General features: G+C 44.2%; 1 protein-coding gene across 1 annotated transcript in view; it reads left to right on the plus strand.

The window, feature by feature from the left end:
• The window catches only part of LOC124798211 (vacuolar protein sorting-associated protein 52 homolog), a 119928-nt gene that overhangs the window by 31991 nt on the left and 68631 nt on the right, over nucleotides 1-19306 (plus strand). The window contains exons 4-5 of the mRNA XM_047261515.1: nucleotides 14474-14571; nucleotides 14949-15102. Coding sequence (XP_047117471.1) covers nucleotides 14474-14571; nucleotides 14949-15102 — 252 coding nt within the window. The remainder of the gene's footprint in view (nucleotides 1-14473; nucleotides 14572-14948; nucleotides 15103-19306) is intronic.

Genomic DNA, 19306 nt, shown 5'->3' on the forward strand with positions numbered 1-19306 from the left:
TTGTTACTTGTTTGAAAATAGTTTATTCATTACTACCATGAGCTTGTTAGATGGGTGCCACATATCATGACCCTCTAGTCTAGTGAATCAAAGTGGTCATTGACTAAGCACTTATAGCAAGCTTCTAGTGGTGGCAGGGGTTGCCCTTTACCTTAATTTGACAGTAGGATAATGTGTACTTGTGTTTTATGGATGACTGTGATGAGTTCTCTTTCACTGTTTTGTCACACTTTGTTAATGTTGGAATGGTGAATAGCGAAAAAAGTGTGAGAAGAGGAACAGTAGTGGGCATGGTGAATAGTGAAAAAAAGTGTGAGAAGAGGAACAGTAGTGCAACTACATTGCCTACTCCTCAAATTGCTGCAAGAAAGGCACATAATTTAACATTGTGTATGTTTTGAAGAGTCTGCCTTCATCAAGACACAATATCTTGTTTTTTCTCTCTTCACTCATACATGTGTCGGTGATGTTAATGTAAACATGAGGGAATTCCACGTGTGTTACTTAACAGCATATTTTTTGGTTCATATCATTGTCAGTGTTCTTCTGTAGAACTGATATTTCAATACACTTCGTTGTCTGCAATATTGTTGTTGTTTGTGATTTCAACATTGTCTAAACACTTTGAACTGTGACTGCAGCACACAGTTTTATTGTTTATGATAAGTATAGAAGAACCATATTGAGATGAGTTTAACATTTTCAGTTCAGAGACTGAATGTCTTAAGTTAAATTTCCATAATCAACATTTCAAGTAGTATATTAATTTAATTTTCACTACAAAGAATTATTGCTACTGACTTCTTGAAATATATATTTATATGACTAGCATTTTGGCCATTTCTAGCTCATGCTGAGACGAGATGTGCAGAAGTATGTAGTCCTATACAGTGAGTGTTCCTAGAGGCAAACATAATGTCAGGAGTGCCCAGGGAAGAGTGATATGACTGCTATTTTTCTCTATATCTGTGAACCATCTGATTGATAGGGTGACCAAAAATCTGCAACTGTTTGCTTATAATGCTATATTTTATGGGAAAGTGTCATCATTGAGTGACTGTTGGAAGATACAGAAGGATTTCAATAGAATTTCTTGGTGGTGCAGTGGATAGCAGCTTGCTCTAAATATGGGGAAATGTAAGTTAATTCAGATAAATATTAAAAACAATCCTGTAAGGTTCATACACAGTATTAGCTATGTGCTGCTTGACACAGTTATGTTGCATAAATATATAGATGTAACACTGCACGGCAACATGAAATGGAGCTAGCACATAAGGCCATCTGTAAGGAAGGCAAATGATCGATTTCAGTTTATTAGGGAATTCCAGGAAAGTGTAGCTCACCGCTATAGCAGACCAAGTATAGAAGACTGATGTGACCCATTCTTGAGTGCTGCTTGATTGGTTGGGATTCACAACAAGTTTGATTTAAGGAAGACATGGAAGCAGTTCAGAAGCATGCTGCTAAACCTATTACTTATAGATTCAGTCAACAAATCAGTATTAATGCAGCCAAAATTTTTACAGAGAACCTAATGGTATTCTGGAAGGATAGATTAGTGGTGTGACAGTAGTTTACCTTGTAGAGAAATTGAAGTAGATAGTTCATGTGAGTAAGTTGGGTATACTTGACAACAAGAATAAATTAATTGTAATTTCCTTTTACTGAAGCTGAAGAGTTCAGAGAAAACTTTGAGTATTGTCTCAAATAAGTACCCCACTCATACAATCTTAGTTGGTGGCGATTTCAATCTACCCTTGATATGTGGGTGGAAATATGTGCTCAAAGCCAGTAGTAGGTTTAAAACATCATTAGAAGCTGTACTAAATCTTTTCTCTGAAAGTTATTTTGAGAAATCAGTTCATGAGCCCACTCAGAGTGTAAAGGGTTGCGAAAATATAGTTGACCTCTTAGCAACAAATAATCCTGAACTAATAGGGAGCTTCATGATAGATACAGGGTTAGTGACCTCAAAGTCATTGTGGTGAAACTGACCACCACAACATCCAAATCTGCCAAAAGTGAACGCAAAATATATCTCTTTAATAAAAGCAGATATAGATTTAGTTGATGCCTTCCTAAGAGGCAGTCTACACTCCTTCCAAACTACGTAAGTGTAGACCAGATGTGGCTTAAATTCAGGGAAATAGTACCTGGGAAAATTGAGAGATTTATATGGAATAAATTACTAAAAGGTGGTACTGATCCCCTTTGTTACACAAAACTGTTGTAGAAGCAATAAAAAAAAGCATGCCAAACTTAAAGGAACAAAAAATATCCAAGATTGGTGATGTTTTACCGATATTTAGCGCAGCCTTCAATGCAAGATGCTTTTTAATAGCTTCCGCAATGAAACTTTCTCTCGAAATCTGACAGAAAATCCAGAGAGATTCTGGTAGCATGTAACGTACACCAGTGGCAAGACACGATCAGTACCTTCACTGCATGATACCAATGGTACTATTACCAACAGTGTCGTACCGAGCGAGGTGGCGCAGTGGTTAAACACTGGACTCGCATTCGGGAGGACGACGGTTCAATCCCGTGTCCGGCCATCCTGATTTAGGTTTTCCGTGATTTCCCTAAATCGCTCCAGGCAAATGCTGGGATGGTTCCTTTCAAAGGGCACAGCCGACTTCCTTCCCCGTCCTTCCCTAATCCGATGAGACTGATGACCTCGCTGTCTGGTCTCCTTCCCCAAAACTACCCAACCCAACCAACAATGTCACTAAAGCAGAGTTGTTAAACTTAGTTTTTCGAAATACCTTCACCAACGAAGATGAAATAAGTATTCCAGATTTGAATCAAGATCTGCTGCCAACATGAGTAACATGGATGTAGGTAACCTCAGTGTAGGGAAGCAGCTTAAACCACTCAATCCAATCCAGACACCAGTTGGGATCCTATTAAAGTATGCTGATACAATAGCTCCATATTTAGTAGTCACATACAACTGCTTGCTTGACAAAGAATCTGTGCCAAAAGATTGGAATGTTGCATAAGTCACACCAATATTCAGGAAAAGAGGTACGAGTAATCCAGTGAATTACAGACCAATATCACTGACATTGATTTGCAGTAGGACTAAGGAAAATGTACTATGTTCAAACATTATAAATTACCTTGAAGAAAATAGACTATTGACATGCAGTCAGCAAGGATTCAGAAAATATTGTTTTTGTAGAACACAACTAGTTGTTTACTCATGTGAATTAATAAGTGCTACGACAGGGGATCTCAAATTGAATCCATATTTCTTGATTTCCAGAAGGCTTTTGACACCATTCCTCACAAGAGACTTCTAATCAGATTGCTTGCCAATGGAGTATTGCTTCTGTTGTGTGACTGAATTAATGATTTCCTGTCAGAAATGTCACAGTATATAATAATGAACAGAAAATTATGGAGTAAAAAAGATGTGATACGCAGTGTTCCCCAAGGAAATGTTATTGGCTGTCTGCTGTTCCTAATTTATATAAATGATTTAGAAGACAATCCAAGTAGCCCTCTTGGTCCTTTGCAGATGATGCTGTCATTTACTGTACAGGAAAAGATTTAGACAAAATATGTGTATGGTGCTAAAATGGCAACTGTCCCCGAATAAAGGAAAGTGTGAGGTTATCCATATAAAAATGAAAAGGAATCTGCCAAATTTCAGTTACTCAATAAATCGCACAAATCTGAAGGCCGTTAACTCAACTAAATGCTTAAGGATTCCAACTTGAAGCTCGAACGCTCTGAGGTGGTTTGCTTTTTCAGCACTCAAAAAATTAAGCCACAGCTTATAACTGATATAAAATGTGCTTGATAAACAGTTTTCTTAATGACTAAGTCAGTTACTTTATTTAGATCTGTTATTACGCAAACAAATCTGTTTTAATTACTTCACTAAACAATCCCTGTGACAAGTGCACAGCAAGGTTTTGTTCATAACAACTCTAAGAAATTTAACAGGGTCTGCGGTGATCAGTTGTCTGCCCTCGTAATTTAACTGTGAAATATATTCAGCAGTTTATTTGGTCCTGAAATGTGCAGTTTGTGTTTTTGTCAGTTTCACAGCATTATTATTCACTTAAATTTCAAGTCATTAAAGAGTTTGTTAGGGTTCTGTGCTAGCTCATTATTTTTACAGCACTCCACTCAATGTTGAATAGCAAACTGGACTGGCATTCGGGAGGATGAAGGCTCAAACCCACGTACGGCCATCCTGATTTAGATTGTTTGTGATTTTCCTAAATCATGTCTGGGCTGGTTCCTTTGAAGAGGCATGGTCATCTTCTTTCCCCATCCTTCCCTAACCTGATGGGACCAATGACCTCACTGTTTGGTCCCCTCCCCCAAATCAATCAACCAACCAACCAACCTCTGTTATTGAATTGTGTGCATACAGGATCGAGTCCGAAATTACTTTAAATGATGTGTCTTTCATTAATATAGGATCATTGAGGGGACCAAATGTGCTCGTTTGTATTTTCTTCCAGCTAGAACAGGTTTTTCTCCTTTTTGTTGTATGACTACCCTCTGTTTTCTATTTTTGCAGTATAATGAAAACCAGCTTAAAGATTTTCTATGAGAACCATAAGCAGCCATTTTGTGAAGCAGCAGCAGCTTATCGTTTAGTGTATCAAATGCTTTAGTGAGGTCGTAAATGATACCAGATACCCACTGCATGGCATTTGCTTGTATTAGTCATCAGTTTGTGGTGGCCTTTTGCTGCACAGCTGTCATAGCAGTTCTGTACGTCCCTAGCTCATAACGGCCATCTACTAAGGCAGTGAGTTTCTCACTTCAGGTGTTACTTCCGTCTCTAGCTGTCGATCTTGCCATGCGATCAGATACCTGCATACTAAAATCACTAGCTGCCAGTAGAGAACTATAGTGAGACTTCCATCAACCTAGCCTCGACCTGTCTCCGGCTCCTCTTCATGCCATCTACGTCAATTCCTGCTCCACGCCTACATCATTACAGACACTATGTGGCGGCATGTGGCATGAAGTTTCGAGAGGCACCCGCACCACGCCCTCTCTTCCCCTGCTATACAGCTGGGCATGTAAATGGTGTTTTGTGCCACGTCTCCTGCGAGTGGCTATTAATTCCATGCCTCGCGTTGGAATATCGTTGTGCTGGTGAAACTCGGGGATGAGGCTGCCATCTTGTACAGTGTCCACCTTTTCTGCTGTACTGTACCTTTTTCCAGTGCCAAACAAACTGGCAAGTGGCTTTGTTCAGAACATATGAATTTCGAGATTATTTTGTGTGTTTCTTTGTATTTGCATAGTCGGAAATTGGGTGTGTTCCTTGACCGCAAGTGAACACTTTTCCTTTTGTGTCGCCTACCATGCTTTGCTCTTCTATTTGGTAATCGACTTATAAATTAGATAAAAAAACATCCTACAGTGGTGACCCGGCAGTAGGTTTAATCGAATTGATTTCCTATTTTGGCATAGTGTTGGCTGCCTCGTTCCATTAGTGCTTGTTTTGACTCTTGCCCGCACCATCAGCAGCTTCCATTTTCGTGCCACAAACACTAGTGTTTCACATCACGAGCCATTTTTCTTGCATGTTTTGCTGTCCTTTGTTCAACCTAGCAGCCATAGCTTCCCCTTCTGCCCCGCCTGACACCTCGCCATACTCGGCTGCTGCTCCAGCGCCACATGACGTGTCATCACTGAGCTAACCAAACGCGTTGTGGAACTGGTACGAAGCAACGCAGACCTGCACATGCAACTAATGGCAACATGACTACCAGCAGTCCAGCCACCAGTGCCAGACTCCATGTCAACACCTGCAACGACCCCTACTTCTGCCGCCTCTGCTGCCATCCCTCCCTGCTTTAATGCACCAATGCCTGTTGCCCTGCATGCCATCACCACTTCGTCCAGCCATGCTACGGCTCACCTAATGCCTTTCAATCTGAGGGAACTGTGCCTGTGGTTTTCCCTGGTAGACGCCATCTTCACCAACTTTGGCACAACCCAAGATGCCACCAAGGTCGCTATGATGATCTGCCAGGTTGAGCTGACATATGTGAAGAAGATCCGTGATGACATTTCATCGCCCTCAACCACCGACCGCTACAAGACACTCCGGTGCCGCCATGTGACACAAATCTCGTTGTCTGAAATGCAGTGCGCCCAGATCCTCCTTTCCCTCAAGCAATGCAGGATCTGGATACCCTAGCAGTTTCTGTGCCACTTGTAAAGCCTGACAGAGACACACATGGTCTCTGATTGCTTCCAATACAATATCTGATTGGCTCACCTCCTGGCACAGACAGCTATGGCATCACATGCTGACCTCTCCCTCATCGACAGCATCAGCCTCGCTGACCAGGTTCACGAGACACTAATCTCCCTGCCTGCAACCACTGCTGCAGCCCTAGCCAACCAGCCAATACCTCTCATAACATAGTCGACCTGTGCTGGCAACAGAAGTGTTTTAGCCCGGGTGCTATGAACTGCAGGGACCACTGTTCTTGTCACCCAAAACCCAATGGCTGCTGGGATTAGGTGTCTGTGGCTGTTGCAAGATCTCCCAGTGCTTGTTTGTCCATGATGTATGCTCTGTCTGCCTTTCCTGATTGCAGTCGGCTCAGAGTTGTCTATCTTTCTGTGGTGGCTTGTATGAGACTCTGGCACCACCTCAGCCATTCTCCTGATGGCAGTAAACAACTCCACCATCACCATGTATGGTATACACCACTGCGACCTCATCCTTCAATAGGATCTTTATTGGACCAACCCCTCGTCCAAGTCGTGGGAGATGGGCAACGGCACAAAGTAGGGGATTGCCTTTAGGGGCGATGTACAGCGGGGACTTCGTGTGCCCCAGGACCGCTACGGTAGCTGAGAAGGCCCTATGGGAACCCTGAAACGTGACGGCTAACGGGGCTCTGGTGAAGCTGCGATAGGCCTAGCAAGCCAGTAGTGGATAAATCAACTGCTTTCAAAAAGGGAACATGCCTCGGATCACGGAACGGATTTAAAGGAAACGGACCAAGCAATGGAAAAGGATTACGAGATGGTTTACGGCTGGGCACCTTAAACGTAAGGACTCTAACTGGGAAGTTAGAAGAAATTGTAGAAATGATGGAAAGGAGGAAATTGGACATCTTGGGACTTGCTGAGACTAGGTGGAGAGGAGTTGGTGAAAAACCACTAAGTAAAGGATGTAAACTGTACTGGATAGGGAATGAGAGGGGAAGAAATGGAGTGGCAATAGTGGTCAGAGAGGGTCTGCAGGAGGAGGTGGAAGGTATCAATGATCGAATGATAAAAGCCAGAGTATGGGTGAAAGGAAAAAGCATTGAAATCATCCAAGCATATGCCCCACAGGTGGGGTGTACAAAAAAGGAGAAGGAGGAATTTGAAGATGACATGCAAAAGCAGCTAAATGGAGGAAATCAGATTATAATAGGGGACCTCAATGCACATGTTGGCACAGACAGGAAAGGATTCGAGGAGATAATGGGACCAGAGGGCTGGGGGAACCGAAATAGAGAAGGAAAATTGTTGCTGGAATTCTGCAAGAGGAATGGGCTGGCGATCGCAAATTCGTGGTACAAGAAGAGGAGTAGTCACAAAATAACTTGGTACAGTGGGGACTGGTCCCAAACTTCAGTAGTAGACTGTGTACTAGTGGATAGGCAGATGATGAGCAGCCTCACAGATGTTAAGGTCATACCATCTGAGGCCTTAGACAGCGACCATCGGCTGTTGGTAGCCACCCTAAGAGAGAAAAAAGATAGGAGGGCAACAGATATACAGGAGAAAAGGTTGAAGACATGGATGCTGAAAGAGGATGAACGGAGGACCCAGTACCAGACACTGATCAGGAAGAAGCTGCCAAAGGAAGATCAGAGAACAGTGGAAGAAGAATGGGGCGATTTTAAGAGGGCTCTAGTTGAGGCAGCTGAGACTGTGTGCGGAAGAACTAGCACAAAGAGGAGAAGTAGGGAAACCCCATGGTGGAACAACATATGTAAAGAGGCAGTACTTCGAAAGAATAAAGCCTTCAGAGAATGGTTCCAGACCCGAACAGAGGAAGCTAGGGTAAAATATAAGGAAAGCAAGAAAGCGGCACAGACCATAGTAAGGGCGGAGAAGAAGAAGTGGATGGAAAAATGGACAAGAATGTTAGAAGAGGACAGTGAAGGGAACAAAAAAGTACTTTACACCATGGTAAGAAATAAGAGGAATGACAGAAGCGAGTGCCTGAGGATCATGGATAATAATGGAAGAGTTGTGGAGGAAATGCATGAGCTCAAAAAGATTTGGAAGGAGTACTTTGAAGATCTGTTGAATGCTGCCAAGCAGGTAACTAACAGCAATGGAGAGCCTAAGGCAGCAGACGATTATAATAGTGGGGAAATTGATGATCTAACTTGGAATGAAGTGGAAGAAGCCATAAAGAGGATGAAAGGGGGCAAGGCACCAGGTTGGGATGAAGTAACAGTGGATATGATACGAGCAGCAGGAGAAGTAGGAACCCAGTGGCTATACAGAGTGCTGAGGGTGGTGTGGAAGGAGAACAGAATTCCTGAGGATTGGAAGAAAGGAATTATAGTCCCGATCTTCAAGAAAGGGGATAAAAGGAGATGTGAGAACTACAGAGGAATCACCCTGCTATGCCACTGTGGAAAAATCTATGAAAAGATGCTGGAGAAGAGAATAAGAAGCAGTATTGAAAGTAGACTGCAAGAGGAGCAGTACGGTTTCAGACCGGGAAGATCAACAACGGACCTCATATTTGCGGTAAGGCAACTGCAGGAAAGGCACTATGAGTACGGGAAGGACTTAATCATGGCCTTTTTGGATATTGAGAAGGCGTATGACAGTATCTGTAGGGACAAGCTCTGGGATGTGCTGAACGCAAAAGGGATAGATGAAGAGATTACACGAAAAGTCAGAAAAATGTATGAGGGAAGTGAGAGTTGTGTGAAAGTGGGGAGGGAACGTACTGCATGGTTCAAGCTGGAAAATGGGCTGCGACAGGGAAGTGCACTTTCGCCTTTATTGTTTATTATTGTTATGGATGAAATCCTACAGCAAGTATCAGATGCAATTGGAGATCATAAAATGAAAGCAGTGCTTTTTGCCGATGACCTGATGTTATGGGGAAATTGCGTGAAGGAGGTGCAAGAGCAGTTAGATGCATGGGAGGCAACGGCAGCACAATATGGAATGCATTTCTCTGCAAAGAAAAGTGAAATAATCGTCACAACAAGGAAGAAGAATAGGCCAAATGTGGATATAACTTGTGGAGGGGAAAAACTACAAGTGGTAGAGAACTTCAAGTACCTGGGAAGCGTGATTGAAAGTAAGGGGGGAAACGCAATGGAAATAAATGAAAGATGCAGAAAAGCAGGGCAGTTCTACAAATGCATTAGGGGGCTTATTTGGAGCAAGGAGGTGCCACAGAAATCCAAGGGAATTATATACCGAACCTACTTTGTCCCCATATTGACATACGGAAGTGAGACATGGGTAATGCACAAAAGCGACAAAAGTAGAATACAGGCTAGTGAAATGAAGTTCCAGAGGAGCAGGTTGGGTGTAACAAGACGAGACAGATTGCGAAATTTGTATGTGAGGGAAAGACTAAAGGAGGAACCAGTACAGGACAGGATAGAAAAATCAAGACTGCAGTGGTATGGACACATGAAGAGAATGGATGAGGGAAGAATTCCAAAGAGGATGTTTGATCTGCAACTGGAGGGGAAGAGGCCCAGAGGAAGACCAAGAGATAGATGGGTGAAGGGAGTGAAGGAATGTGTGATGAGAAGAGGAGAGAACTGGACGAAGGTGGAAGAGGGGGAATGGTGGAAAGACAGAACACGGTGGAGAGGCTTGTGTTCCCGACAGACCCAGCCAGTGGCTGGAAACTGTCCAAGATGATGATGATGATGATGATTGGACCTTTACCTTCGCTAGTGTCACTGACCCCATTATCATAGTGGACTTCATCAGACTCTTATCTCTTGCTCCCTGATATTGCAGGTCATTGACTGCAACACCAGTAGATCAATGTAGTGTACCACTTGTTTCGCTGTTCTTTTCGACATGAAACTGGTGATCTGTTCCAGTCCCTGTGCTGATCTAGTGCCGCAATTTCCTGCTCCCACACACCCTTCCAGCGTGCCTCAGGAGGTCCGCCATTCAACTGTCCACTACATCAGCACCACCCTCCATACCACCTGTCTTCTGTTGGCCACATTGCCTACCATGCACAAACTCAACATTGCCAAGCCTGAGTTTGATGAGCTGCTCACAGCTGGTGTGCTGCATCCTTTGAAGAGCCCACGGGCATCCACCCTTCACCTTGTCAGGAAGAAGGATGGCTCTTGGCACCCATGCGGTGATTACCAGAAGCTAAACACCCACGCCATCCCTGACAGATACCTGCTGTCGTTCTTATGCACTGACAACAACGCACTGGCTGGAACTACAATTTTCACCACGAGTCACTGCGTCAAGGCTTTCACCCAGATTCCGGTCACACCTGAGGATGCCATCTGGACTCTACGAGAGCACCATTATGATCTTTGGCCTTCATAATGCCGCCCGAACGTGGCGGAGTTTCTTGGATGGCGTGTTGCGAGGCTTGCCCTACTATTTCAGCTGTTTGAATGACATACTCGAGTTTTCTTTGACACGCAAGGAACACCTCGAGCATCTACGCAGTATTTTTGAATGCCTTCAGGCAACAACAACAACACACCAAAGTGTGTTGTTCTTGGTGCCAGCGAGTTGGTATTCTTGGACCATGCCATCTTCTCTGCCGGCTCATGTCCCATGCCCGAAAAGGTACAAGCTATCCTCATTTTCCTGCACCCAGAGACATTAAAGGACCAACACCACTTCCTCAGCTTGTTAAACTTCTTACCCTCTGAGGAATGCTGCTACTATGTAGGAGCTGTTCACTGCTACCCTCCACGGCATCCAAACAAAGAGGAACAAGCTGGTGCCACAGATGCCACAAATTGAAGACAGCTTCTCTGCTGCTAAGCATGACTCAGCGGACGCTACCCTACTCATCCACTGCCTCACTTGCCATCATGGTCAGTGCCAGTGAGATAGTTGTTGGTGCATCTTGCAGCAGCACACTGGTGACCCCTGGCAACTGCCTGCTTTCTTCTCCAATGAGCTCTCTCCCATTCAACGACGCTGGAGCATGTACGACAGAGAGCTCCTCGCCATCTGTGAGGCAATCAAATATTTTTGGGTGTCAGTGGAGATCTGTCGCTTCGAGGTCTTCATCAACCACAAATCCATAACATTTGCTCTCACAAAGGACTGCGACCAGTGCTCCCCACACCAGTTCCAACATCTGTCATTCATATTTGAATTAACTACCGATGTACATCATGTCTCTAGAGTTCTCAATGTCGTTGCTGACTGCCTCAGCTGCACCTGCACCTTCACCTCGCCTGTCAGCGTGCCGAAGTTGGCCACCACATTACAAGCCTTTGTCGCCACCTTCCCAGGCATCAGTCATCGCTTCACCCACATTCATGTGGACCTCATTGGCACTCTTTCCTTCCTGTGAAGGCTGCCACTACCTCCTCACTATTGTGGACAGGTTCACATGCGGGCCTGAGGCAACTCCAATGCTCATTATCACCACCGTCACAGTAGCCGCCAAATTTGTCCCACGTCGATTGCCTGTTTCAACTGTCCATGCCATGCCACTACAGATCATCGATACCAGTTTACATCTGCCCTTTGTTGTGCATGCATTAATAGACCTCTGTGGCAATTACCTTCAACCTGACATCGAGCTGCCATCCGGCTGCCAATGGCGTGGTGTAACGCCTCCACCATACCATAAAGGCCACGCTCGCTTGCGACAATAGCAGATGAACTGCTGCCCTGCCCCTGGTATTCCTTGGCCTCCACATTGCTCACAAGGCCAACCTTGATATGTCTGCCACCGACAAGTCCCAGGTGATTTACTGGAGCCCGCCCAGCTGCCTGCAGATGATGTCATCCCTGAGTTTGTTGCCGTCTTGCATGACTGCATGGCTTATGTGTGGCCCCACCTCAGCGTACAACAAACACAGTGAATTAATTCATGTCAACCTCATGTCATGCACACACATTTTGCTTTGCTTCAACACTCGCCAGTCCCCGCTTTGCCTGCACTACTCCAGCCCCCACCAGATTCTCAAACTGTACTCAAAGACATTTACATTACAACTCCATGTCACCCCAAAAGTGTTTTGATTGATAAGTTCAAGCCCGCCTATTTGCTGTCTGATTCCACAGCACTCAGCCCAGCCACGTGCACAGGTGAAAGCCACCCTGACAGAGAATGCACACGCCCCTGCCTCTGTACCGCCTATGCCAGACACTGCAAATTCCCCTCCACTGCCATCAACATCCGGCTATGCCATTGATGCTGTGAATTCACACCTGCTGCCATCAACATCTGGCTACACACTGAACCACACCACAGCCTCTGCCACTTCCACAACAGCATTGGCTCATGAGCTCCCGGAGCCATGCCCTGGAGCTGCCTCTGCCCGTCTCCACACCATAGGCACCAGCAATTCACACTCACAGTGAGTGGCGCACACGCCTTCAGCTATCAAGGCCACCAGACTGTCACCCTCTCCTTGCAGCCAACCAGCAATAATGCTGAACCTTTGCCTCCACAGCCCTGTGCTGACAACACTGCAGAGTGCGTGACCACCACTGCACATGCAGCACAGGCTCAGGGCGATTTGACCCGGCTCCCGACATCCCCCCTGCAGGCAACTTACTCATCACTCACATTGGCTGCCAGTACTGCGCTGCCGTTGGCTTTCTTGCAGTGGACCATTGCTACAAACAGCTGCTCGTTCTGCCAACTTCACACTTGGCACCCAGAAATCCTGTGTCTGCCCTCGTTGGACGACTATCAACTGCAGCGTCAATGCCACTGCTCACATCCTCACGCTGGGTACAAGACATGCCCCTACTGGTGCCAGCGTTCGCTGTTGCCATTTCACTCACCACCCGAGCTCCGCTCTTGCAGGGGGGTGTACTGTGGGAACTGTGTAGCAGCCTTTCGCTAAACAGCTGGTTTTGCAGTTCCGTATGTCCCTAGCTTGCAACGGCCATCTGATAAGGCAACAAGTTTCTCCCTTCGCATGTTACTTCCATCCCAAGCTGTTGATCCTATTGTGTGGTGAGATAACTGCATACTGTGGTCACTGGCTACCGGTAGAGAACAATAGCTTGGTCTGTGGTGAGACTCACACCAACTTGGCCTTGACCAGTCTCCATTTCATCCCTGTGGCATCAGCATCAGCTCCAGCTTGCACCCGCAATGCTACAGACATGCCACATAGTGACACATACCATGAAGTTTTTAGACACACCCACACCGCACCCCTGCTAAGCAGTTGGGCGTATGAAAGGTGTTTCGTGCTGCGCCTTCTGCCAAAGACTATTAATTCCATGCCTCACATCAGAATATTGTCATGCTGGTGAAACTCGAGGACAAGACTGCCACCTCACTCAGCATCCACATTTTCTATTGCATCATGCCCTTTTCCAGTGCCAGCCGTGCTGGTCAATGCCTTTTTCCAGAACTTATGAATTTCAAGACTATTTTGTGTGTTTCTTTGTAGTTGCATAGTCATTAAATAGATGTGTTCCTTAACCATCAGTGAACATTGTTCTTTGTGTGGTGCCTACCACACCTTGCTCTACTATTTGGTAATTGACTTACAAGTTAGGTAAGGAAACATTTGTACAAGCTTATTAACAGCATGCGCAGTACTTCACTCCTACTTAAATCCATATTGATTATTAAGAATAATGTTATGTTTTTGTTACATTTTTCTAATTGATTACACACTTTTCACTCTAATATTTTAGGAATAATTGATAAAATCAATACTGGGAAGAAATTTCCTATCTCATCTTGTCTGCCCTTTTTGTGGATAGGTTGAACTTCCACATATTTCAAACTGTCAGCAAAGCAGCCCTAATCAAATGATTGATTTATTATGTGTATATATTTTTTTTTTTTGGAATTACATATCAGCCCCCCAGATTAAATATTTTTTAAAGATTTTATAATGCTAGCTAGGTCATGGCAAGAAAAATGAGTAAATTTAAAGTGAAGCTCATAGAAGATGACTCATAGGTGCTGACATGTGGGGAAATGCGTGTGGTTGGCCATGAGAGAGGAGGAAAAATTGTGTTTTGGGAGAAGACCAATTTATAAAAACCAAATATTTTACAAAGATAAAAAACTGACTCATCAAGCGATGGTAGAACACACACATAAAAGAAAGTTGTAATTATGTGTGTGTTCTGCCACCATTTGATGAGTAGATTTTTTAATCTCTCAAATTACATTGTTTTGTCAAAAATTGATTGTTTTCATTGTTAAACATTTTACAAACATAGATTCTTGTAAGAGCTTCCATCATTTACCAACACAATTTAAAAATGGAGATCGGTTTTATTGTTTCAGAGGAATCCTTGATAGTCCTGTAACAGAAGAGGATTTTCTAACCCAGTTAACTGTACTAAATCACAAAATAAATTTTGTGAAGGAGCAAAGTATAAAAGGTACTAGTATTTACTTTTGCCACACTGCAGCAGCTATTTTTATTTATATAATTTTTTTTTTCCAAATACTTTGTAAGCCTAGGTGAAGGTATGTGTGATCTTCTGTGTGTCAGATAATAATTTGTAGATATTACACTTGTTTGTGTATGTTTCATGAGTTTTTGTTTTACATGACATAGGTTTCAGATTACAAGCCCATTTTCTAATGTTACCAGGAACCTAGGTTTTCTATTATGAAATATACATTAAAAAATGTTTTTTGTTGTGTAATAATTAGTAAATTCCATCAAGACCCACAGTAAAGACACTTAAAATAATTTGTAGCTATTCAAAGTCAGTTGTGTAACTCAGTAAAGCATTTATTTTTTTTGGACCAGATGTGAAATCATGTCAAGATGTGAAGGAAGTACTCGAAAAATTAAAAATTAAGGCAGTAACAAAAATACGGGCATATCTGTTGGAGCAAGTGTACAAATTTCGAAAACCAATGACTAATTACCAAATACCACAAAATGCAATGTTGAAACACAAGTAAGTAGAATGTTCTTATCAGATGCAACTCTTATTTGTAATGATACTGGCAACAGAAAATTTATTTCACTTGATTAGTCTGTAATATATCCTTTGTTTCCTCCTGTAAGTTAATAGCAGGCAGTTTTACTAAATTACCTAATTATGGTACAGCCTTCAGCTATCCACTTATATGTTGCTCCTGCTTGTTTGCTAATATCATCTACTCACCTTGTATTATATCATGACTTCTGTCTTTTTTGTTATATCTACCTTACATTTTGATTATGTGCAGTGAAAATTAAACAGAGGTGGACAGGTCATGTTGCCAGATGAATGGATGGTGAGCGGACCAAGGAAGCACATTGAAGGACCCCAAGAGATAAGAAAAGACAGAGGTGGGCACATAATAGAGATGGGTTGATAACATTCGAAAAAAAGGAGCTACATTCGTGCAAGTAGCTGAAAACATGTGTGGAGATCTCTGTAGGTGATCTTTGTCCAGCAGTGGATGTTCAATCTCTGCGGCTCCTCCTGCTGCTGCTGCTGTTGTTGTTGCTGTTGTTGTTGATGATGATGATAATTTGAAAAAAAAAGTGGTATGGCTTGAAAACAGATTGGTCAGCCATCTGAGTACTTTTTAGGGGTTTGTTGTTGATTTTTTGAATACTTCAACACCATATAAATAAGTCCAATTTAAATTATGTCGCTCTGTGTTTTCTGTCTCTTGCGTTATGCTGTGAAAGGATCACATATATATGAACAGCATTTAAGAATAAAATGCACAAGAACCCCGTGTAGTCTTTCACAATTAGTCTGTATGTGCTCGGGATTCATAGAAACATATTCTTTCTACAGAGATGAGGGGCTCTGTATTAATATAAGCAAATGCAAAATAATGTGCTTAAGTAGGGGGAAATGGTCATCTCTAGTGATTCAGTTCAGCATTGCCATTAAATCACTAGTTAATGTAATATTTTTTTTGTATTAATAAATGACTATTCAGGCCAAAGTAAGGTGGGATGACCAGGTGACCCTAACAGCGAGAAAACAAATGTCAAACTGATTCTTGGGAGAGTATTGGGGATGTGCAGAGCATCAATAAAGAAAGTCACTCGATTATTGCTCCTCTGTCTTAGATACATATTGTAGACTGGCTGAAGGAACTGAAAAACCATGCAATTTACACAAGGCTTATTTTATTCTATGGTGTTATACAGCACATAAGAAAGTGCTCTAAAATTTCAGGAAAAGATCTTTGCAGACAGTTCTAATAACATCCAACTCTCTCATAAACTGCTATGTGTATCGTGCAGGGATGGTTATAGTAAATTGTAATAGATTTAAGGGAATGTACAAAAGTAAGAAGTCATTCTTCCAGCAAAAGATCTTGAATAAACTGGAAAATGACATTTCAGTGAACATATGCATTGGTACTTTAGGGTTTCCCAGTAAAATACGTAGTTCTTTAATCTGCCACTGAATCACATTCAGGAAGTTCCACAACATTTCATCAAGACAACTGTCTGTCTTCTTCTCATTGTCACTGATGGGATCTGCTGACTAGGAACTACAGTCGGTATCCAAACTAGAAACACTCTTCTTTTGAAGACTGTATGGGAAATTGCAAATCCATGAAAAAAATTGTCAGATGGATGACGGACAGTGAACAACACAATGGAGTGCCCACATAGCAACCAGTTTTGGTTTGTGCTCCAGTCACAGCCACACATGGCAACAGCTGGTGATCCTCATGTGTCTGGATATTGCTGCCTCAGTTCTTGTCGGATGGCTTTCAGTGTTGTATCGTTCTCAGCAAAAACCTCATACATGTTTAATTTCTAGATGCAGTCTTCATACGAAGAAGACCCAAGTGCTGAAACTGACAGTTACCACTCATCTACAGTCTTGGAATGTTTCCTAGATGAAAAAATAATATATATATATACACACACACACACACACACACACACACACACACACACACACACTCCTGGAAATGGAAAAAAGAACACATTGACACCGGTGTGTCAGACCCACCATACTTGCTCCAGACACTGCGAGAGGGCTGTACAAGCAATGATCACACGCACGGCACAGCGGACACACCAGGAACCGCGGTGTTGGCCGTCGAATGGCGCTAGCTGCGCAGCATTTGTGCACCGCCGCCGTCAGTGTCAGCCAGTTTGCCGTGGCATACGGAGCTCCATCGCGGTCTTTAACACTGGTAGCATGCCGCGACAGCGTGGACGTGAACCGTATGTGCAGTTGACGGACTTTGAGCGAGGGCGTATAGTGGGCATGCGGGAGGCCGGGTGGACGTACCGCCGAATTGCTCAACACGTGGGGCGTGAGGTCTCCACAGTACATCGATGTTGTCGCCAGTGGTCGGCGGAAGGTGCACGTGCCCGTCGACCTGGGACCGGACCGCAGCGACGCACGGATGCACGCCAAGACCGTAGGATCCTACGCAGTGCCGTAGGGGACCGCACCGCCACTTCCCAGCAAATTAGGGACACTGTTGCTCCTGGGGTATCGGCGAGGACCATTCGCAACCGTCTCCATGAAGCTGGGCTACGGTCCCGCACACCGTTAGGCCGTCTTCCGCTCACGCCCCAACATCGTGCAGCCCGCCTCCAGTGGTGTCGCGACAGGCGTGAATGGAGGGACGAATGGAAACGTGTCGTCTTCAGCGATGAGAGTCGCTTCTGCCTTGGTGCCAATGATGGTCGTATGCGTGTTTGGCGCCGTGCAGGTGAGCGCCACAATCAGGGCTGCATACGACCGAGGCACACAGGGCCAACACCCGGCATCATGGTGTGGGGAGCGATCTCCTACACTGGCCGTACACCACTGGTGATCGTCGAGGGGACACTGAATAGTGCACGGTACATCCAAACCGTCATCGAACCCATCGTTCTACCATTCCTAGATGGGCAAGGGAACTTGCTGTTCCAACAGGACAATGCACGTCCGCATGTATCCCGTGCCACCCAACGTGCTCTAGAAGGTGTAAGTCAACTACCCTGGCCAGCAAGATCTCCGGATCTGTCCCCCATTGAGCATGTTTGGGACTGGATGAAGCGTCGTCTCACGCGGTCTGCACGTCCAGCACGAACGCTGGTCCAACTGAGGCGCCAGGTGGAAATGGCATGGCAAGCCGTTCCACAGGACTACATCCAGCATCTCTACGATCGTCTCCATGGGAGAATAGCAGCCTGCATTGCTGCGAAAGGTGGATATACACTGTACTAGTGCCGACATTGTGCATGCTCTGTTGCCCGTGTCTATGTGCCTGTGGTTCTGTCAGTGTGATCATGTGATGTATCTGACCCCAGGAATGTGTCAATAAAGTTTCCCCTTCCTGGGACAATGAATTCACGGTGTTCTTATTTCAATTTCCAGGAGTGTATAATAGAGGGAAACATTCCACGTGGGAAAAATATATCTAAAAAGAAAGATGATGAAACTTACCAAACAAAAGCGCTGGCAGGTCGATAGACACACAAACAAACACAAACATACACACAAAATTCTAGCTTTCGCAACCAATGGTTGCCTCGTCAGGAAAGAGGGAAGGAGAAGGAAAGACAAAAGGATATGGGTTTTAAGGGAGAGGGTAAGGAGTCATTCCAATCCCGGGAGCGGAAAGACTTACCTTAGGGGGAAAAAAGGACAGGAATACACTCGCACACACACACATATCCATCCACACATACACAGACACAAGCTTGTGTGAATAGAGTATCTTTCTTTTCTGCTTTCCCAGATATAGTAACTGCTTTTGTTGGTTTTTCAGTATCATCTTTTCTCAGGAGTTAGTTTTCCTGCCATCCTTGCAAGATTTTTCAGCAACAGTTGGGTAGTAAAAGTGAAACGTTCTTCTACATCTACATTGCATCTACATTGATACTCCGCAAGCCACCCAACGGTGTGTGGCGGAGGGCACTTTACGTGCCACTGTCATTACCTCCCTTTCCTGTTCCAGTCGCGTATGGTTCGCGGGAAGAACGACTGTCTGAAAGCCTCCGTGCGCGCTCTAATCTCTCTAATTTTACATTCGTGATCTCCTCGGGAAGTATAAGTAGGGGGAAGCAATATATTCGATACCTCATCCAGAAACGCACCCTCTCGAAACCTGGCGAGCAAGCTACACCGCGATGCAGAGCGCCTCTCTTGCAGAGTCTGCCACTTGAGTTTATTAAACATCTCCGTAACGCTATCA

Source organism: Schistocerca piceifrons, chromosome 5 (genome assembly GCF_021461385.2).
Source record: "Schistocerca piceifrons isolate TAMUIC-IGC-003096 chromosome 5, iqSchPice1.1, whole genome shotgun sequence".
In the NCBI taxonomy this organism is placed as follows: Eukaryota; Metazoa; Arthropoda; class Insecta; order Orthoptera; family Acrididae; genus Schistocerca; species Schistocerca piceifrons.